Below are 19,898 nucleotides of genomic sequence, written 5' to 3'. Positions count from 1 at the left end.
TCCTGAGTGTGTCAAGGTCCCCCTGGATCCCATCCCTTCCCTCCAGTGTGTTGACAGCACCACACAGCCTGGTGTCCTCAGCAAACTTGCTGAGGGTGCTCTTGATCCCACTGTCCATGTCACAAACAAAAATTTTGAACAGCCTCAGCCCCAGTGCTGGTGTTGAGAGACACTACTCATCACTGGTGTCATGAACAGTGAGCCATTGACCAACTCTGTGTGTGGCCATCCAGCCAGTTCTGTACCCACCAAGTGGTCCATCCCTGAAAACCATGTCTCTCCAATTTGGAGACAAGGATATCTGATAGGATAGTGTCAAACACTTTGCGTAAGTCCAGGCAGACAATGTCAGTTGCTCTGCCCCTATTTATCGACACTGTACCCTTATCATAGAAGGTCACCAAATTTGTTAGGCATGATTTGCCCCTAGTAAAGTAATGTTGGCTGCTACCAATCATCTATTTTGGACTCTGATTATTTTCAATTCTAAATCATGTATCAGCTAACATATACACTAAAAGGATATTCAAATCTCTATAAAGTTACTAAAGATCAAGGTTCCCTAAAATGACATAACTAACTTATATTTACCTAAAACTCTAATAAAGTACCAATAGGAGGGTCATGTATAAAGAAGAGAGAATGAATTTTCAGTTCAGTTCAAATGTTATAGAGATCCCTGGTTATTATAAACCATCAGTGCCCATTTAAAAGGCAGTACACCATGAAATGAAAGTAACCATATAATCTAACAAGTTTTGTATATATGTAATTGCATTGATTTTATGAGGTATTGTCCCAAGTAACTTTTATAATGAAAAAATCTATTCACACTGGTGTAAATCAAGGACATAATGACTTACCTCAGTGTAAACTAGACAGAAACACAGCAACTCTATACGATTTGGTGTGCATGGACTCATCTTTCTCTTATTCATATAATTCCCATTTGTGTTCTGGAGATCCAGGAGCCAAATGGGGTTATAAATATCTGTATGTGTAATTAATATAGCTGATAAAGCCTCAGCATGAGTTTAGTTTTCATAGGCTTAGTTTTATTGGTATCAGTAAGCTTGAGCATTGGATCATTTACTTAGGAGATCCAAAATGCCCAGTGCACTGTTTGGAAAGTTAGTCTATTTGGAATCTTTCTTCCAAAACTTCCTTATGTATTGCTAGGGTTTTTTTCCAATTTCTTTTTTTTTTTTTTTTTCCCACAATGAGATCACATTATATTGTAACCGACAACACTGAGGCATTAGATATAAATTCACTAATTTAGAATTTTTCAGACAAGCTACCCATATATCTTCACAGCTAGTGAGATAGGACTTTATTGTTGGAAGCCACATACTACTGGGAAATTACCCCATATAACATGAAAACATTGTTTCTGATACTAAGGGAGAGAAATAACTTAATAATAGTGCAGGCAACAAGCCTTGAAGGTACAGCCACTACTGCTTTTAGCTGAGAGCATTTCTTACTGTCAGGTTCATTAAATAGGGTATCAATAATGGGAAGTATACCAATTTTTGGCAAGAAAGAAATTGCAGTGGCTGGGTTCCTAGTACTTTCATCTATCTGCAATTTAACAGAGCAGAAGATTAATTAACTGGATACATTATTAACCATCTTTTGTCTTTGATAATTTTTTGCCGTTTATGAACTGCTTGAAACTTTCTAGCTATAAGAAGTTCTCAAGAATCTTTCATGCAAAACCTTAAGAACAGAAAGCTTTCTGCTCTGCAGAACACTAGTGACCCATCTCCTGAGTATTCGGTCTTCAAGACTCAAACTGAGCACACAATACCATACCTCCACTGGCAGGACCTCGAGTGCCTCTACAGGGCTTTAAGGGGATATGCTGCCTGAATCCAAGCCCTGTTGGGGTATTTGAACAGGCCAGGAAGCCTTGGTGCAGAGGGTCTCTCTCCTTTCATTGGGTGCTGCTTCGATGCTGGGTCCTCCACTGCTATGTTGCGGCTGCATCGGAGCTGTGTCTGTGCCTGCTCCCACACCTCCCTGACCCTAAGCCTGACATGCAGACTGACACCCTGCCTTTGCTGCAAACCTGGCTTATCCCCATGGACTCGCTGGGGCCTCACTAAGTTGTGGCTGACCCTCTTACCAATTCCAGCTCTGATCCTCACCTTCAATTGTTAGTTCATATTTCTGACTGCCCATGAGTGAGAGCCCCGCCTTGCCTCCTGGCCATACACCTTGACCTTAAATCTACCAGCTTGCCTGCCTTAGCCAAGGTGCTTGCCCTCACCACTCCTTTAAACACAGGCTAAGGGAGTGTGTTTAACAGATTCCAGGTCTGGTGAACTTTTAGTAAGAGTGACTCAAACTATATGATGACATTTGAAGAAGGAGAATGAACATGACTCATAAATTGACTTCTTGTAAGAGCAGGTAGTAACAAATATCTAAACAACACATCTTCTTGGTTTTTCTGTTTATATTCAGTAGTGGCACAACTCAGAAGTCCTTCTATTCTCAGAGATGACTTAAAGATAGCTCACATTTATTCCAGACAAGTATTTTGAAAGGAATCTAATTTACTGAACAGTTTTCAAGATGCTATTTATAAAGGGATGATCATGATGGCAGTTTTTCTAGTTTGGATCCTGCAGCCTCCAACTCAGCCCATGTATTAACAGCCTTAGCATGCAGTGGGTTTAGTGTTCCTTTTCCAACTCTGAAATTTCAGTCTGTAGAAACCTGTGTAAATATCACATATTTAACTGAAGGCCCTCAGATTCCCATTCTTACATGCTTGGAGAAAGACAGGGATGTGTGTCTCTCTGTTTGTGTGTCTGTGCGTACACAGGCGCATGCAGGCATGCATCTTTCCATGCACAAAAAAAGGGTAGATAAACCAGCCTCCTCGACCAAATCTATAGTCTGCAGCCAATTACAAATAGCACCAATTATTCCTGCATTGAGGCATGGGCAAAGTTTAGGAGAATTCTCAGCTGGGAGAAGAAACTCACAATGTATAAATTTGCAGAAGAGGTGTATTATATGCTTCATCAGCTTTAGGAAACTGCAACACCTGAACAACATTATCTCCCTGCTCACTTCACAGTACTGCGCAGCAAGAACATACTTTGCTTTAAGGCAACTAAGAAGTAACCAAAAAAATAAGGTATATCGGTTTTAAAGGAAAGGAAGAATTGAAGTACCCACCTATTAATTATTAGATATACACGGCCATTGACTTTGGCATGGCTATGAGGTGGGAGATGAAAGCACAAGATGAAAATGGGAAATGAATTAGAGAGAGAAAACAAAGCTGTTAAATAGGAACAAATGCGCTTTCCTGTCTACCAATGTGTTATGACACATTGTCATAACAACACACACTCAAATTTTAACATACACCATGCTTGAAAAGTCTAGGAAGATTATAAATGCAACTTTTAGACATTTAGATCTATGCAACTTCAGTCAGAACTCCAGATCATATTAATAATCCTCAAAATGTTATAACAGCCTTTACTGCTTTATTTTAAGTCTTAGATTACAACCATTTAAAAAAATAACTTTTTCTTTTTTAAAAATAAAATGTAAAGGTAGCTATGGTAGAGCATCATATCAGAGAAATTATCTACCTCACCACCTTTATCTCTGCCATTGCATAATTCATGGTACAACAAGGAAATGTATTTTGAAATTCCTAATCGGAGAACTTTTCTTTCTCTTGCAGATGTAAAACCGAGACACTCAGTTCTGACACCTTTATAAATAGTGAGAAGTCCCTCACTCTGCCAATTCCAATGTGCCAGTTTCTGTGTCCTCTCTTTTCAGCTGGCAGACCCTTCCTCTTCAACTCATTCTGCAAATTTTGCTCATGAGAAGCTGCATTTTAATAAATGAACATTCTTAGCAATTTCAACAGGACCCTTCAGTTACATACAACTGTAGTACTGTAATCACACCTGGCAGTTCAAAGGCAGAACTGGATTTGTGCTTTCTTTATTGCTTTCATGACAAGCTCTCAGCTGCTGTCATTATTTTGAGAAGTTTACTATTAAAAGGTCTGAGTTCTGTCTTGTTACTCAAAATGGAGATTCTGTTTCTTTAATCTTTTTTGTGCCAAAGGTGCAGCATAAAAGCAGTTTAAAAAGGTAAAACATTTATTAAGTGAATGTTAGTGTCTTCAAAGCAAAAAGGAAAATTAAGTTTTAGTAGCTTTGAGAGAAAACTATACCTATATATGAATCTTGAATCTGTTTTAATTGCCCCTGCAGTTTATTGCTAGCATTACTGTTAAGTTGAAGTTGGTTATTGTGTTAGTTCTTATCCAGGTTTATGCATCACCAATACAAACATCAGCTGAGCTCTTATTGTGAAGCTTTGAACTATAAAGTCAGCTGATACTCAATATTTGATTTATTGCATCAAGGGAAGAAAAGGGCTAGATTTTCATATGCCAGACAGTGTTAGTAGGAGTGCAAATCAGGAAAACTCTTCTGATTTGGGTATTGGTCATAATTGTTAAAGCTTCTCAGGATGAACAAAGGAGATATGTGATATTTGTGATTTTGAAAATACTGCAAAATGAGAAATATAGCACACATGAAACATTTAACAGTTAAAAATATTTAGGTACTTACATGACTGCTTAATACAATCTAGTACATATTTACATTAAAAAAAATAGCATACTAATTCCAAGATAAAAAAGCTGATGATATCACATGATCCTCTTCATCTGTGACTTCAATAAAAAGCGTGGTATGACAATGAATGTCCACTTTCAAAATTATATCTCTAGGCTACTTATTCCTGGCAAAAATGTTTGCTTGCAATGTAGTAAAACATTTTGTGTCTTCACCATCAGCAATTCCATTTTTCAGGAATAAAGTGATTTCAGTCAAAGTGATCCTCTTTATGCCACCATTTGGAAAGCTGTATAATATTCTTGTATTTCTCATGTGTAACGGAAAGATTTTCAAGTAGCGGTTGCACGGGCAAAGTGAACCCATCAAAATCCTATGAGTGCCTCAGGGTTTGTTTCTTTTTATTCTGTTTCTATTGAATCACATTAGAAGGGAGGTGGAAACTTCCTTTGTTACTCAGCACAAGTGCAATCTTTGGGCTGTAAGAGAGCTTTTGGAGTTACTGCAAACTGTAAAGTGTTACTCCAAATGCCTCAGCCCAGGAACAACCCCATTTCAGCTCAGACACAATCTGGGCTCTGTTTTCAGGACTTGGTCAATTCTGAGCTCTTAACATGTACCTGCTGCTGCACAAAGGTTCACTGTGGGCAAGGGAAGTTTGCTCACAGGCCATTACAAAAGCACCCTTAAATCTACCATCACATTTAACAATTCAAGAAGAACAACAGGAGAGTAATTGCATGGACAGACATTTAAGAGTTAAGTTTAATGCCCTCACATCTTTAATAGGAAATTGTATCGAGTTTGATCTGTTCTGGTCTTAACTATTATTCAAATACAGAAACTGGAAGCATTCCATAAAACTGGAGCTTAATCTCATGGGACAAACTTGTACCATATACTGTGAAGCAGCTTCATATCAAATTGAATGTATGAAAAATATCTGAAATGCTTTTTAAATCTTGCATAACCTAGAACATAACTCCCTGTTAAGTAACTGGAATTATTCCCTGTGGTCTATGCGGTGTTATGCAGTTAGCTCCATTCATAGAAGTGCAGGTGAGATACACTTATCACTAGACAGGTGAACATTCTAAAAGTGGGTCTAAATTAATTGTTTTCTGCAAAGAATGAACATAATTGTCATTGCATAATATAACACTATGTATTACATAACCATTTCCCTCTCTTATACTCCTGGCTCAGGATCCTAGGCCAGATTGGTTTTTACACAGGAAGATATGTAAGAATTGACCACTGGAAAAGTGATGTCCCAGATTCATGAAAAAATGCTAATGAAAGTCTGGATAAAATCACCAAATGTCTAGCATAGCCAAGGGTCATTACTATGAAAAGTAACCACAAACTCAGAATTTTTCCATGTCTGAAGTTCAACTTTACAAAAAGGCCTAACAGTTCAATGCAGATATGGTGTTTTCCACAGATATCCAAATCTTCCTGTGGTCCCCAAAATGGATATTGAAAACAAAGGAGTGACCCAAAATAATAGCTGTATTTCTTGTTACTGATAGGAATACACAGTAATTAAGCACCTAACTCCCAGTAAAGGTCAAAGCCAATTAAATAAATATATAAATGTCATTAGTACCTTTGAAACTGTATTTTAAAATGAGAAAGTTCAATATGTAGGGGAAAATGGGGAGAGACAGATACTTTGGTTGTAGTGGGGTGCTGGACACTGTGCACTTTCTTTTTAAGCCAGGTAGTCATCGCAAAGGCAAATAACATCTACTGAAAAGTGAGCATTACAAGGTAGTGAGAAACAGCATTTCCATACAGATAATCAATAGTTCCATTTACTTTGCTTCTTACCTGTAAATAGTGTTGTCCTGTTTGCTGGTTACAGCTTTTAAATCAGTGATCTGCAGAAACCGATCATGGAAATAGTGAAGGTGTAAGATACACACCAGTAGGAAGGAGGTGGGGATAAAGATGCGTGTGAATAGATCAGCCACAGAAAACTGTTTTAAACCAAGGTCCTCTAGTCTGGGGAAAAAAAAAAAATTCCACTAAGGCACCTTTTCACACAAAATATTCTTTCCATGAGACATTTCTACAAATTATTTGCAATAGAAAACAAGGGGATTGTTCATCAGTTCCAAGCATCCTGCAGATCTACCCTTAATCTTTCCCTGGATCTGGTTCTTATGGTCAAAGTGGGTAAGACAGTTATTGGCACTGTATTGAGAACAGAACCAATCCAAACACCTAAGCAGCTAATTGGAGAAAATACAACTCTGAGCTCCTCTCTTGGCCTTGCTCACTTCTATGGTTACACCAATAAACCTACGGCTTCATAACTAAGTGCCAAAAATCAGCTATGCCTGAGAATGGCTGCATGACATTTTTCTCCCATAAGAAGGAAGACTTCTCTCAGATCCTTCCATCACACTGAACTCAAATAAAAGGCACAAATAAAAAATTAATCAAAACCACTTACTTCCTTTCATCCAGGCCTGTCATGTTCTTCCACAACCCAGGGAATGACTCAAACTGGTATGTGTAGATGAAGATAAGTACCAGCATCGTGTAAACAACCACTGACATCCAGAAGTACTTTAAAATCTTTCTCCACCATTCATAGTGTACCTGAAAATCACACACTAAAGATGCTGACACAAGCTGAAGGCAAAGACACTAGTAGAAATATTGACAACATAGTACTGTTGAACAAGAATGAACACTGTTTTTCCCAGCTGGTCTGAAGTAAGCAATGATTATCCAGTGACAGACACAGATTCTTGAGATAGTTTTTACAACTTATGCAAATGCATCAAAGTAAAGACTTTTGTGCAAAAATGTCTGATGGGACATGGGCCACAGACACAAAGTCAGGGATAGCTTCAGCCAGCTAACTTCATCACCATTAGGTGATTAAAGTCCAGGAGGAGAGGTACTCCCATGCTCATTGGGGTGCGGAAGTGGTGTGGACCAGCTGTCAAAAAAACAGGTGGCTATACAGAATGTGCATAGACTCAGAATTTTCCACAAAGGTTCCAAAGTTTATGGTGAAGTGGCATGGCAGAGCAGACGTGTGCATTGTATCTAATTTACATGTACTTTGTCTGTCACTATAACCAAAAACTAGAGGAAAATTAGTCTTAATTCCTTCAAATAGTCTTATTATTCAAATTCACTGTTCATGAATTCTATTTGGAGCTACTTTATTATGAAGCTAAAAGTACAAACAGTTCTATTCAAGGATAAAATTCAGTTAACACAGTTCTCCCTTACCTGGTAGAGGGCCACACAGAAGAGGAACAGTACCATGTAGATGATTTTGTACATGACAATTGTACCCTCAAAGCTGACGAAGAAGAACATGCCCCCACAGACGTAAATCCAGTACTTGATTAACATAGCCATCACCAGCTTCCCCAAGACTTTCATAATATCCTGTTCATCCTCCTCCTCTCCCTCCTCCTCCTCTTCCTTCTCCTCTTCCTGTTCTTCTGACACTTCTCCCTCTTGTGACTCCTCTTCTGCAAATACAGAGTCACGTTTGGGCTGTCTCTTCTGGGGACTTTTAGTGAATTTAAATGGGTGGAAAGTAAAATCTCTGCACACAACAAAGAAACTTAAAACTCAATATTCACAAGAGACTGCAATTCCTAATCATGCATGCCTCCAGAGCAAGGAAAAGGGTTTTAACTTCATATGAGCTTAAACCTGCTACTGGAGCCATAGAGCACATGGCTATACACCCTTACCAGACACACACCTTCAATTTGTCTGAAATGTCAGCAGCTGTAGTGGAAAATTAGAGCTTAAGAGTTGCATAAGGGATAATAGCCAAAACAATTCCCATATGCTCCTATATTCTCAGGTAAGCATGGAAAATGAAGAAACCACCAGCACTGCCAGAAGCCTCTTGAGTTTAAACTCTCATCTTGACTTCAAGCCTCTCGTCTTGAGTTTCACCCTTTAGATAATATTGTGTTTATCCTCAAAAAACACAAGCAAGGGAAAACATTAACATAAACTCAAAGAAGCTTAAAAATAGAAATGCTGCACTAACACTGCCATTTTAAAAAAACCCTGCCTCAACTGGGCCAGGAAAGAAAAGCTGCTTTGGCTCTGTGAAGAGGCCAAGATTCCCCAGTTATTAACCTTATGAGGTATGTGGAGGGCAGGGTAAGTGACCCCCTGCAGTCAAGTACATGGGCAGGTATCTAGATAACAGGGCTTGTCAGAACCATAGTACAGCTGTTTTTCTTTCCATTGAGAGCAATATTGAAACTTCACCATCAAGAGGCTTGCCCACTCCTTTTGTTGCACACACCATCCCCCTCCTCAGGCTCTTGCCTTGAAAGTCCTTGTGGTACTGCTTTGACACTGATCAGATGCTTTACTGAGACAAGGATTGTAATTAATCAGTGACAGAACCACACCACTGCTTCAAGGGCTCACCTTCTACCATTTCAGTGCATTGAACTTTTTCAGTTAAACATCCAGAGAGAGGAGGCAAGGAATGTTTGGAGGAACATGTGTCCAGTAGAGAAAGAAAGAAGTGGTCACTGAGTTATTAGGTAAGCTGAATCTATAAAAGTAAATTTTTGCTCTCAGGTGTGCTTGAGCCCCTGCACTGAAAAAAATATATGCTTACTTTTTCCACTGAAATTTGTAGTTTAACTTCTGGGTCTGTATGAGAGTTTATCTATCCAAGGAATTCCAAGGAATTTAGCAACTTTTCCTAGGTAAACTTATCTCCCATGGTTAAACTTTAGGGCAAATAATCCCCCAGTTTGAGTGGGGAACACAGCAGTAAACTAATCATTTGAAAGTTCCACGATCTTTCTAAAATGAGTGATTTTATTACCTTCCAGTGAAAACATTTTATATGAATTTCTAAAGTTCAAAAGTGTTTCACTTCTATATCTCAGAGACAGCTGAACATAGATTTTGTAATATCTTTCTTAGCTAATAACAGATACCTTGCTAATTGCTTTCAGCATCAGAGAAACACAGTAACTGGAACTTCTATCATGACTGAAGGAGACTAAATTGTATCTGGCTTTACCTTTTTCTTCATTTTCTTCACTTCCAACTTTGACCTCAGATAAAGTAGCTTCTTTTAGCCGAAGTGCTTTCTGTTCAGTGAGGTGTTGCCTAAGCAGTAGCCAGAAAGTAATTGTGAAAAGAATCTGCAAACAAAAATCAAAACAAAACCAACAGACTAATTGTATATCCTATGTCCTACTGATACAAGCATAGGTTTTCACAAATTCTGCATGCCTTTGTTTTCTCTGTCTCTCAGAAAATGGCAGCAATGGCACAGGTGCCAAAGTGCATCTTATGGCAAGTTATGTTATTTAGGAAACATCCTGCATTACAGATAATTTTGCTTCATTTGCGCATTTCCACTTCGTAAACATATTTACTTATATACATCTATCCCTACCCTGTTTTATTCAGATTTTAACTATTGTCTTGTAAGTTTAGGGATCTTCTTATTATGCATTGATTGATATAATTCCCATTTGTTGGTTTTTTGTTCATTTTTTATGGTTTTTTTTTTTCAGGGAAGAAGCACATACAAGAGTGTACTGTCATTATCATGGTTTTGTATATCATAAATATTTTGATTTAGGAGGTTTTTTACTTCAGGTGCTTAATCATGGTTCATTTAAAACCTTTTTTTTTTGGTATGTCTTGCAGTTACAGAAGACCCAGTCAATGGAATATGCCTTGCATTTGCAACAGTTACAAGAGTTGAGATAGCTCTTAATTCTTTTAAGAGCTTCAAGAGATGTTAATTCAGTAACAGCAGGATACCTTAGAAATAAACAGCTCTCTTTAAGGAAGAGTGCAATTCTGTGTGTTGCAAAAAGCTACATTCAACAGCTTGCAACACCAAAAGATGGACAAAATTTGGAAAACAACATAATGCCTGTTGTCACACACTGATTTTATGTTTGCTTTCTATAAAGTTTTTGCTGATTTCCCTTTGCAGAAGGAGACTTATTTCACTACATAGCTAGAAGAACAAAATTTAAAAGAGGAAGCACATAAGAGCCAAATATTTTGCACACAATAGAACAGCAAGGCCAGTGGTACAATGCATTTTTTATTTAATGCACAGTGGGGAAAAGGATTGCTCCCAGGAGATGGAATTTTTATTGACATTCCTGCTAACACTGAGCAACGGCAGCAGACTTTCAGCCTGTATGACTTGTCACAGCTTCCCCAGATACCTCCTGGAGCTCTGGCTTTTGCAACACAAACCTTTGATATTGTAAAGCACAGACTTTCTTCTGCAGTGATTAGCTCTTACTTCCCACCACATTTACTCCCTTGTTCTACTTGGCATTTCCAGAGCCAGAGCTTTTAGCCACCTTTTACAGTATAGATTTCATCTCATTTTCAGACAAGGAAACACATATTGCATGCAGAAATTTATGCAGAAAGAATTACAATACACTTCTATTCTTCTATCTGCAGAATACAGTATCCAGTCTTCATTTAAATTCAACCGCTATTCAAAGGACTTTAAATTAGGAATAAAGGAGGGTAGAGAGTTACTAGTAGAGAAACTACTAAAGAGAGACTGAAGGACAAGGCTAGCTAGCAAAGGGTGCCTAGGGTGAACAAAAGGCAATACTTAATCAGCAAAACAGGGCTCATGCAGGGTAACTGCAAGCCTTTGTATATAAGCAAAGCAATTACTTCAAGGCAACCTTACAGGGAAACCTGCCAGATTCTTTCTGGGAAAACAGCATGCCAGGTGCCCCTCTGAAGTGCCTGTACACTTGAGCCCTGCAGCATGGGGAACAAACCCAAGCAATTAGAGATCTCTGTGCAGGGCTGTGGTCGTCTTGGGATGAGAGAGACAGGGTGTGTTGCCTTGAATATTTGCAATACAGAGCTACAGGCTCTTTAGGAAGCACAGGTCAGAAAGATGAAGAGGTGAAGTTGGGATTTGCACAGCAACACAGTTGGAATGCATAGACTCTGCCTGGGGATGGACTAGGTAATCTGTGGGGAATGCAAAATGGCCATGCATGTACAGACATGGTTAGAAAAGTCAAGGCCTGAAACTGAGACTGGCAAGGCATGTCCAGAGCAACGAGGTTTTCTTCTGTACGTGCCTCAGAAGAAAAAGGAAGGCTAGGGAAAATCCAGGCCCAGGGCTGACTGGGGCAAGGGCCCTGGTGGCACAGGGCATGGTACTGGTACATGGACACTGAGGTACCAAACACCTTCTGTGCCTCAGTTTTTGCTAGTGAGACTGGCCTTAAGGAAACACAGTTCCTGGAGACCCTGGAAAAGTCTGAAGCAAGGAAGAGCCTTCCTTTGGTGAAACATGTTTGGATCAGGGAATATTTAAAGAAAGTGGGCATACATAAGTGCGCAGATCCTGATGGGATGAGCCCAGGAGCTGGCTGGTGTCACTAGTAGAGGTTACTCTCAATAACCTTTCATCAAATGTGGTGATAAGAGAATTGATGAAGGAAAGCGAATATCACTGTTATCTTCAAGCTCAAGATGAAGGATCAAGCCTGGATAATTTCATTTCAATCTTTGGGAGGGTGATAGTGGTGAGATGTTGGAAAAGGCTTAATGGAGAAGCTGTGGATGCTCCTTCTTCATTGGAAGTGTCCAAGATCAGGCTGGATAGAACTTTGAGCAACCTGATCTAGTGAAAGATGTCCCTGCCTATATGGCAGGGGGATTGGACTAGATGATCTTGAAAGGTCCCTGCTGACCTCAAACCATTCTGTGATTTTAATGCGATGGAAGAGCTAATCCTGAAAAACATTTCCAGGTATGGAAGGATGAGAAAACCATCAGGAATTGTCAGAGTGTATCCAATCAGGGGAAGTCATGTTTGACCAGCTTGATAAACTTTTATGATAAAATAAGTGACACGAGAGCAGCAGATACTGTCTCTTACTTATCAACTCCAGACAGAAACTGTCTCCCATAAGGTGGTCAGGGGAAGCTGATGAATTGTGGGCTGGATGAGCAGACACTGAGGTGAACTGAAAACTGACTGAACAGCTGAGCTCAGAAGGCAGTTATCAATGGCATAAAGCCTAGTTGGAGGTCAGTGATTAGCAATGTGCCCCAGGGGTCAGTACGGAACCCAGTCTTGTTCAACATCTTCATTTTTGATCCAGACAATGGGGGAGAGTACACCCTCACTGAGTTTGCTGATACCACACAACTGGGAGGAGTGGCTGATTCACCAGAGGGTCATGCTGGTGAGTGGGATCTCGACAGGCAGGAGAGAGGGGTTGGAGAGAGGGGCTGACAGGAACATCAGGGCATTCAGCAAGGTGAAGTACAAAGTACTGCACCTGGGTAGGAAGAACCAGCTCATGCACCATTAGGTGCTGGGGTCCAACCTGGAAAGTAGTTTGGCAGAAATAGCCTGTAGATCATGGTGGATAACAAGTTACAAGTAAGCCAGCGATGTACCCTTATGGCAAAGAATGTTAATGCCTGCATTAGGAGGTGCTGACAGCAGGTTGAGGAAGGTGACTGTGAGATGAGGCCACAATTTGAGACCTGTGACCTGTTCTGCCACCCCAGTGCAAGAGACATGGTTGTACAGGAGAGAGTCCAGTTGAATGGCCATGAAGGGACTGGAGCATCTCTCCTATGAAAATGACAATGTCAGGGAGAATCTCATTCAATGCCTATAAATATCTGAAGGGAGGTGTGAAGATGTTGGAGCCAGACTCTTTTTAGTGGTGCCCAGTGATGGGACCAGAGGCAATAGGAACAAACTGAAAAATTGTAGGTTCCCTCTGAACATCAGAAAACACTTTTTTTTCCTATGAGGGTAATAATTGAGCACCAGCACAGGTTGCCCTGGGATGTACCAAGAGTTTCCACTCATAGGGATATTCAAAAGCCATCTAAGCATGGTCCTGGGCAATCCAATCTAGATGGCTCTGCTTGAGAGTTGGACCAATAACTTCCAGAAGTCTCTTTTAGCTTCAACTATTGTGTGATTCTGTGAAAGTTATGGAGTGCATTTAATTCAGCCTAAAAACCCCACTAAACACCTAATGGTTTTATGGATGTGGCCAGATCACAATATATACACATCAGCTTCCTTTCCTGACAGCATCTGTTTTTAGACAAGATATGTTATGATACAGCCAATAAGAAATAATATCAAAGGGAATGAAGTGTTATGACAGTTAAAATTCCTTAGAGATTCATGAAGTCATTTTAAAAAATTGTACAATTTTTCTTGCAGAACCCCTTGAGCTTTCTCCCTCTTACCAAACTAGCCCTACCTTTACAAGAGAAATAATATAGCACTCACTAACTTTCAAATGCATTAAAGACCCAGAAATGGTTGTCAAAAGGGTATTGCCAAAAAGGAAGATGACGTACAGAATCAACTTAAATTGTAATTAGGAGTCACAAAGGAAGTGATCCACTTAGCACAAAGGAAGCAGTGCCAACTAGATGCATTCCCTAAGATGCCCCTCTTGGGTGCTCTAGGAAGAAACATCCTATTTTCACTCAGTCCCTTCTCCAGGAGCAAACCTGCAGAACGAAATGCATTTTCAAGACATTAAAGAAAAAAAATCTATCATACACTGGGGTCAGCAACTTCTCTTGGTTCTAACCTAAAATGGATTTCAACTCATGCTGAGTCAGGTGCAAGGATAAAGAATTAAAACTCAGCCACAGCAATGTGCTGCTGCTTGTGCCAAACCATTAGGGAGTGAGTAGTATTGGTAATTGCAATGACAACACCGTTCCAGTTGCCATCATAATCACAGACAAATCTGACATCCCATGGGTATTAATCTAGTGAATCAAATAACATCTGGTTTTGAATCCAGTTTATAAAACCATACAAGTGAGCAATTTCAATCCACCAAATATTTTCTACAGAATTATCATGAAAACCTAAAAGATGTTTGAACCATTTGCTCTAGTATTAGCTTAATATGCAAGAAGCAGTTTTCTGAACACTCTTTCTAATAACTTACCCTTTACTTTAGAATCGCTACTGAAAGTGGTTACACTGAATACTGTGGATGCACTCTTAAAGAAATATCAAGAGATCCACATTTTTATCCCAATATGTTTTGTGGTTTCATAAATAAATCTCGGCTGTTTGTTACACTTACCTTTGATGCCAGCTCCCCAGGTTCCTTTCTTTTTAAAAAACCAGATACTTGAGGAAGTTCATCATTCTTGAGCTCAATACTCCATATATACTGTAATATTAGCAGTAAATTTCCATAAAAAACCATGAATGGTGAACTGATCATGGCGTATTTCCTTCGGTCCCGAATCATCCACAATGTGCAAGACCAGATTAGTAACACAAAAGTCAACCAGCTGTGATATGTGATGCTCCACGCCTTGTGGAAGGAGGAAAGAGAGGAAAAAATGTCCACAAATGCATTCAGGAACAACACAGATGCAGATTTCCAGTTACACTTCATTTACACTTCTCTACTCAGCGGATATTTTCATTTTCATCAGACTCTCACCCATATTAATCACCTACTGCACCAGCTAAAATAAACCCTTTGGAGAACATGCAGAAAGTAGATTCTGAGCGCAAACCCTTGATGCATTAGCTGCACTTTGTAAGCAGACTCATTGCTTCTCATTACACAAAACTAAAAGAGATGGAAAATAAAGATTAAAGTTTGGGCACAGAATTTTTTCTTGCAAAACAGCAGCAAAGAATTCAGAGTAGGAATGGCAGAACCTAATCAATGGGTACTGTATTGAAGGCCTTTGACAGAATTACAATTAATTGAGCATTAACTCAATACTGCTCTAGCTTTTGTGGAATCAGTTTACAATGGAAAGCTATGGTATGCACCCACTCAACCTGAAGAACATTTAATCTACAGTAACTGTGGCAGATTACCTGAATACTCACAACTACAGAACAGCTTTCAGAATTCTATTTTCAAAAACTTCTCTATTAAACACTGAAGAAAAGGATTTAGGGGGTTGAAGTGTTTTTTATCTACATTGTGTTATTGATTAAGGACTAAATTTAGCTGTATATATGCTGCTATAACTGTGGAATAACTGTCAATAAAGCATTAAAAAAATTATTAAACATTAAGAATATTTCTATCAGGTTAGTTTAGCCCTCCAGAAAATTATGTCTTTTAAGAGCATGTGAAAAACATGGACATGCTTCTTCTCCATCATCGTATGACAAAATAGCTTACACTGAGCTGTCTTTGGCTCCAGTATAAACAGAATTTCCATCAGAGCATACCACAAATAAATTCATAAATTAATTTGGATCACATAAAATCAGAATATGTCATGAAGATAAAAATTAGCATTAAACTACAAGTAAATAACTTCAAACACATAGTCTCCTTTTATATTGAGAGATATAACCCTGGGAATTAATTAAAAGGGAAATGCAGACCTGCTCTAGTAGAAGGTATCTGTGCCCAAGGCAGGGGGCTTGGAACCAGAGAACTAGATAACTTTTAAGATCCCTTCCATTCTATGATGTAAGAAATAAATGAGTTTAAAAAATAGGAAAAAAATTACCATCTCAATATGAAAATAACTAATTACTTGCCAATACCTCAGAATATGCATCAATTTAGATCCATATTTTGCACAAGGAGACTGCCTTATTTACAGGGGAAACTTTTTCTGTTAAAAGACAGCCAGTAAAGTTTGAAATTTTATGCAAACGAGAAGCAGCCAAGGTAATTTGTTTTACCATTTTTAATGAAAAATTGGGCCAAGAAGCTTTATGGCTAATTTCATCATAGTTGAAACTTCTCCAAAACAGTAAAAGCAAAGCTTGCATTGGGAATATAGAAAGACATCTAATCATTATGTGGAAACCTTGGTATAATGCAGCTCAAAGTGTTTGCACCAAGGAGGCTTAAAAACAAGCAACAGCATGAAAAGGAGAAAGAAGGGTGATAAGTAAAACAACACGAAAGTCTGCCTTGGCACAAAGTTGTGTTTTCCTTGAGATCTTTCTGTGTCAATACAGGAAACCAGGCTTTACAGATCCTTTCTTCTCAGAGAGTCACTGGATGCATGCATTGCCTGCATTAGGAACTATATTTTTACAGTTTTCTATATCAGTATGACACCCATTAAGTTTATAGGTACACTTCTGAGTGGTGCAAACACATGCCAAACCTGATTGTGCAGAAGCTCGGGAATCAATAGGAAACTGAGACCCAGTGGTTTTCCAATATTCAAGAGACAGCAAAACCTGGGGCTCTCAGTCCTGGAAGTGTGTTGCCCCGTTTAAAGGTCTGTAGCAGGCCTAGGAATTATGCCTTAATAACCTAAAATGGGCTCAAAATTATGCAGACACCATCTTGATATTTTTTTAAGCCTGATACAAAGACTTGCTGAAAACCAACCAATGAGACTACTTTCAGAAAATCATGGAGAAGACGCTTTCATAAAATCAACAGCATTCTTTTTGTTGCTAGTACTTACCATCATAGCTATCAGTGCACAAATGTAGCTTTGTTTCATGATAAATTGAAACACAGAGACCAGGGCATGTAATTTAACATTTTCCTTTTCCTCCTGAGTAACTTCCTCTTCTTCTTCCTCCTCCTCTTCCTTTTCTAAGTAGAAAAAGAAATTCTTATTTGCAATCCATGCTGGTGTAAAGATAGCACATGCATCCTCTCCTGAAATTACGTTGCTTGCAATCACTCTGATGGCTACTTCAAATCATTGTGTTGATAGGCAATGTATTTTGGATGGTATACACGTACAGCCCAGTTTAGAAAACTGCCGTATGGCCATCCATCATTGTAAGGTAACAGCAGTTATTTAACAGGCCACAGAGCTTACCAAAATGACAAGAAATGCTAGAGGCAGTGACTGGAGATACAGAATAAGAAAAATACATGGAAAAAAGTGACAATTCCAAGGCAATTTACTACCTGACAAGGCATCCGAGGGCTCCCACTTGTACTGTGGTGTGGAGTACATGTCTGCTTTGGCTGGACCATTTTCCAGTGGCAGTGCGGGGTGGATGGTGTGATAGTCAGCAGGGCTCCCGTTCACTGTTACTAGCAGCACCTGCCAGGACACCGGAGAGAGGCACCGCATTTACTGTGGCTCTTAGAGGAATGGGACTCCTACTTCTGTATTTTGCTACTCTTGGAGTGCCAGTGTTAAAAGAGGTTAGCAAGCAGCTGCAGTTACTTCCAAGAAACTGGTATGTCATAGTTGTGTTGCATGCAAAAGTAACTCAGAACAGCTTCCAAAATTAATTGTTAGATTAGTATGTCATACCAGTAGAAGTAACCAAAAATTCATCCTTCTTCTTAGGCAAACTACGACATCAGGATTTTCAGACTTCAGTTCACATCTAATTATTTCTAGTATTTATTTAAATAATGGTTATAAATGACTTTCCAGTTTGAATTATTAGTGGTGAGATCTGTATTTGCAGCTGTTAATAAAACCACTTGTGGTAATCATTGTTATTGATGGCACATTTTTGTCACTTGGTAGTCCTAATTCAACACTCTTTCATTGCTTTATTTTTGTGACTTCAGTTTCAGCCCTTCTGCTTGTTTGGATAAAGGCTCCAGCAATCACAATCACCAGTATCTTTCCTATTGGCAGAAATTCACATGCACTGGGTTAGTGATGGCAATACGTGCTCAAGACTGACTTCTGCTCAGGCTATGAGACAGGAGCATATCTTTCTTGTTAAAACTATTCACAGGCATATGCAACAGCCTGTGAACTGTTTCAGAACAGTATCTGAGTTATGTTCAGTCATATCCACCAAGTACAGACTGTGGAGCAGGTTTACATTAGGCTATGGGTGCTCCTAAAATTAATCTTCGTCTCTACTCTTCCTCTGTATGTGCTAAACAGAAGGGACGTTTCTGCTTTCAGAGTCTGCTAAGGTCTGTAGCAGTCAAGATAAATGGATCATTTGCTGTCTGTTCAAATAAAGACTTGAATTTTCTGTAATCTATAAACTGAATTCATATGTGCTGTCGGTCATGCTTTAAGGGCCTCAGCATTCCAACACGAATGAAATAAAAAAATATAGCAAAGAAACTAAATCAAATTTAAAGGTGGCTTGCATTAGAAAGCATATTTTTGTATCGTATTCAAACCCAATGAAATAGCAAAGATCGTTTGCCAGTTGGTACTACTACAAGCAGTTTAATTTCAAGTAATCAATCAATGGTTTCTCAGGGAAATTATTAAGGAAGCAGAAGACAATTACATTTAGGATAATCAAAATTATAGGTTAAAATGGCAGGCTAACCATAAATCTAGAAGTTTACAAATGTCATCTAAGGTTTTGTCTATATGTATCGTTGTTTGTATTTACACACATTGAGAAGAATTGCAAAATTACAAAGACTAGTAGTATACTAACATCCGATGGCTTGTATTCATCTTGGGTCATTGACAGAAGCTGCAAAAAGCAATGCAAGAACCAATTATTATAGAAGCAAGGCTCAAGCATTAGTAAGTCTGACTTCTTGAATACATGCATGCATATGTGCTGACTTTTGCAGATTTGCACTAAGAAATTCAGAAAGAATTCTTAAAAAGTCAGCAGAATTGTACAATACCATAAAATTATATTCAGTGTGCCATAGCATTGACATAATTTTACTGTATGTTCCTGTGAATTTTTAAACCAGAAGTGAGAATGTTGCATTGAAATTTTGGATACTAGGTCAAAGAATTAATCAGTATTGCATTATACTGATTAACTGCTTTCTAATGTCTTTCTAATGATCCAATGCTTAAAAACTAAGTTTTTAAACAATCATTAGAATTACTACAATTATAACAATAGTTCCGATAAAATGGTGATGCAAATATAAAATACAATACTTTATGCATTTACCAGCTCTCTTCTCATTACTATTATCATAGTGGATTTCCTGGGGCTTGAGTATATGTGGCTTGAGTATATATGAATGCTCATATATCCCAAATTTGACAGTAACTTGACAAATGAAATTTTGCAGTGCACCTGGTGCAGACAGGTGGTAGAGATCTGGACCCTTCCAGGGTATTTTAAACAGCTGCCTAAAATACATTGCTTTGAATCTTCAAGAAGAATGCCAGTATGCTTAGGAGAAGATAAGCTGGCAGTCCTCACTCATCAGTGACAGTGCTAATTAGTAGCTACAAGGCAGATCAGATCTTTACACCAGGTTTAGCTCCCTGACAGACTTTCTAGCTGGTTTGCCCAAATATAATCACCCCAAGCCAAAAGCCCAGTCCTACACTCCTTAAATGTGGAAGCCAAAAACA

The 19,898-nt window shown here is 38.8% G+C and overlaps 1 protein-coding gene across 1 annotated transcript in view; it reads right to left on the bottom strand.

The window, feature by feature from the left end:
* PIEZO2 (piezo type mechanosensitive ion channel component 2) overlaps nucleotides 1-19,898 on the bottom strand; it is a 287,036-nt gene that overhangs the window by 73,834 nt on the left and 193,304 nt on the right. The window contains exons 10-18 of the mRNA XM_032746936.3: nucleotides 19,006-19,044; nucleotides 17,540-17,678; nucleotides 17,082-17,215; nucleotides 14,753-14,989; nucleotides 9,673-9,796; nucleotides 7,887-8,134; nucleotides 7,093-7,241; nucleotides 6,465-6,638; nucleotides 3,196-3,237 (exon numbers count right to left, since the gene is read on the bottom strand). Of these exons, the coding sequence (XP_032602827.2) occupies nucleotides 3,196-3,237; nucleotides 6,465-6,638; nucleotides 7,093-7,241; nucleotides 7,887-8,134; nucleotides 9,673-9,796; nucleotides 14,753-14,989; nucleotides 17,082-17,215; nucleotides 17,540-17,678; nucleotides 19,006-19,044 (1,286 nt within the window). The remainder of the gene's footprint in view (nucleotides 1-3,195; nucleotides 3,238-6,464; nucleotides 6,639-7,092; nucleotides 7,242-7,886; nucleotides 8,135-9,672; nucleotides 9,797-14,752; nucleotides 14,990-17,081; nucleotides 17,216-17,539; nucleotides 17,679-19,005; nucleotides 19,045-19,898) is intronic.

This window comes from Taeniopygia guttata, chromosome 2, assembly GCF_048771995.1.
Source record: "Taeniopygia guttata chromosome 2, bTaeGut7.mat, whole genome shotgun sequence".
NCBI lineage: Eukaryota > Metazoa > Chordata > Aves > Passeriformes > Estrildidae > Taeniopygia > Taeniopygia guttata.
This window is presented reverse-complemented; position numbering and strand designations above follow the sequence as displayed.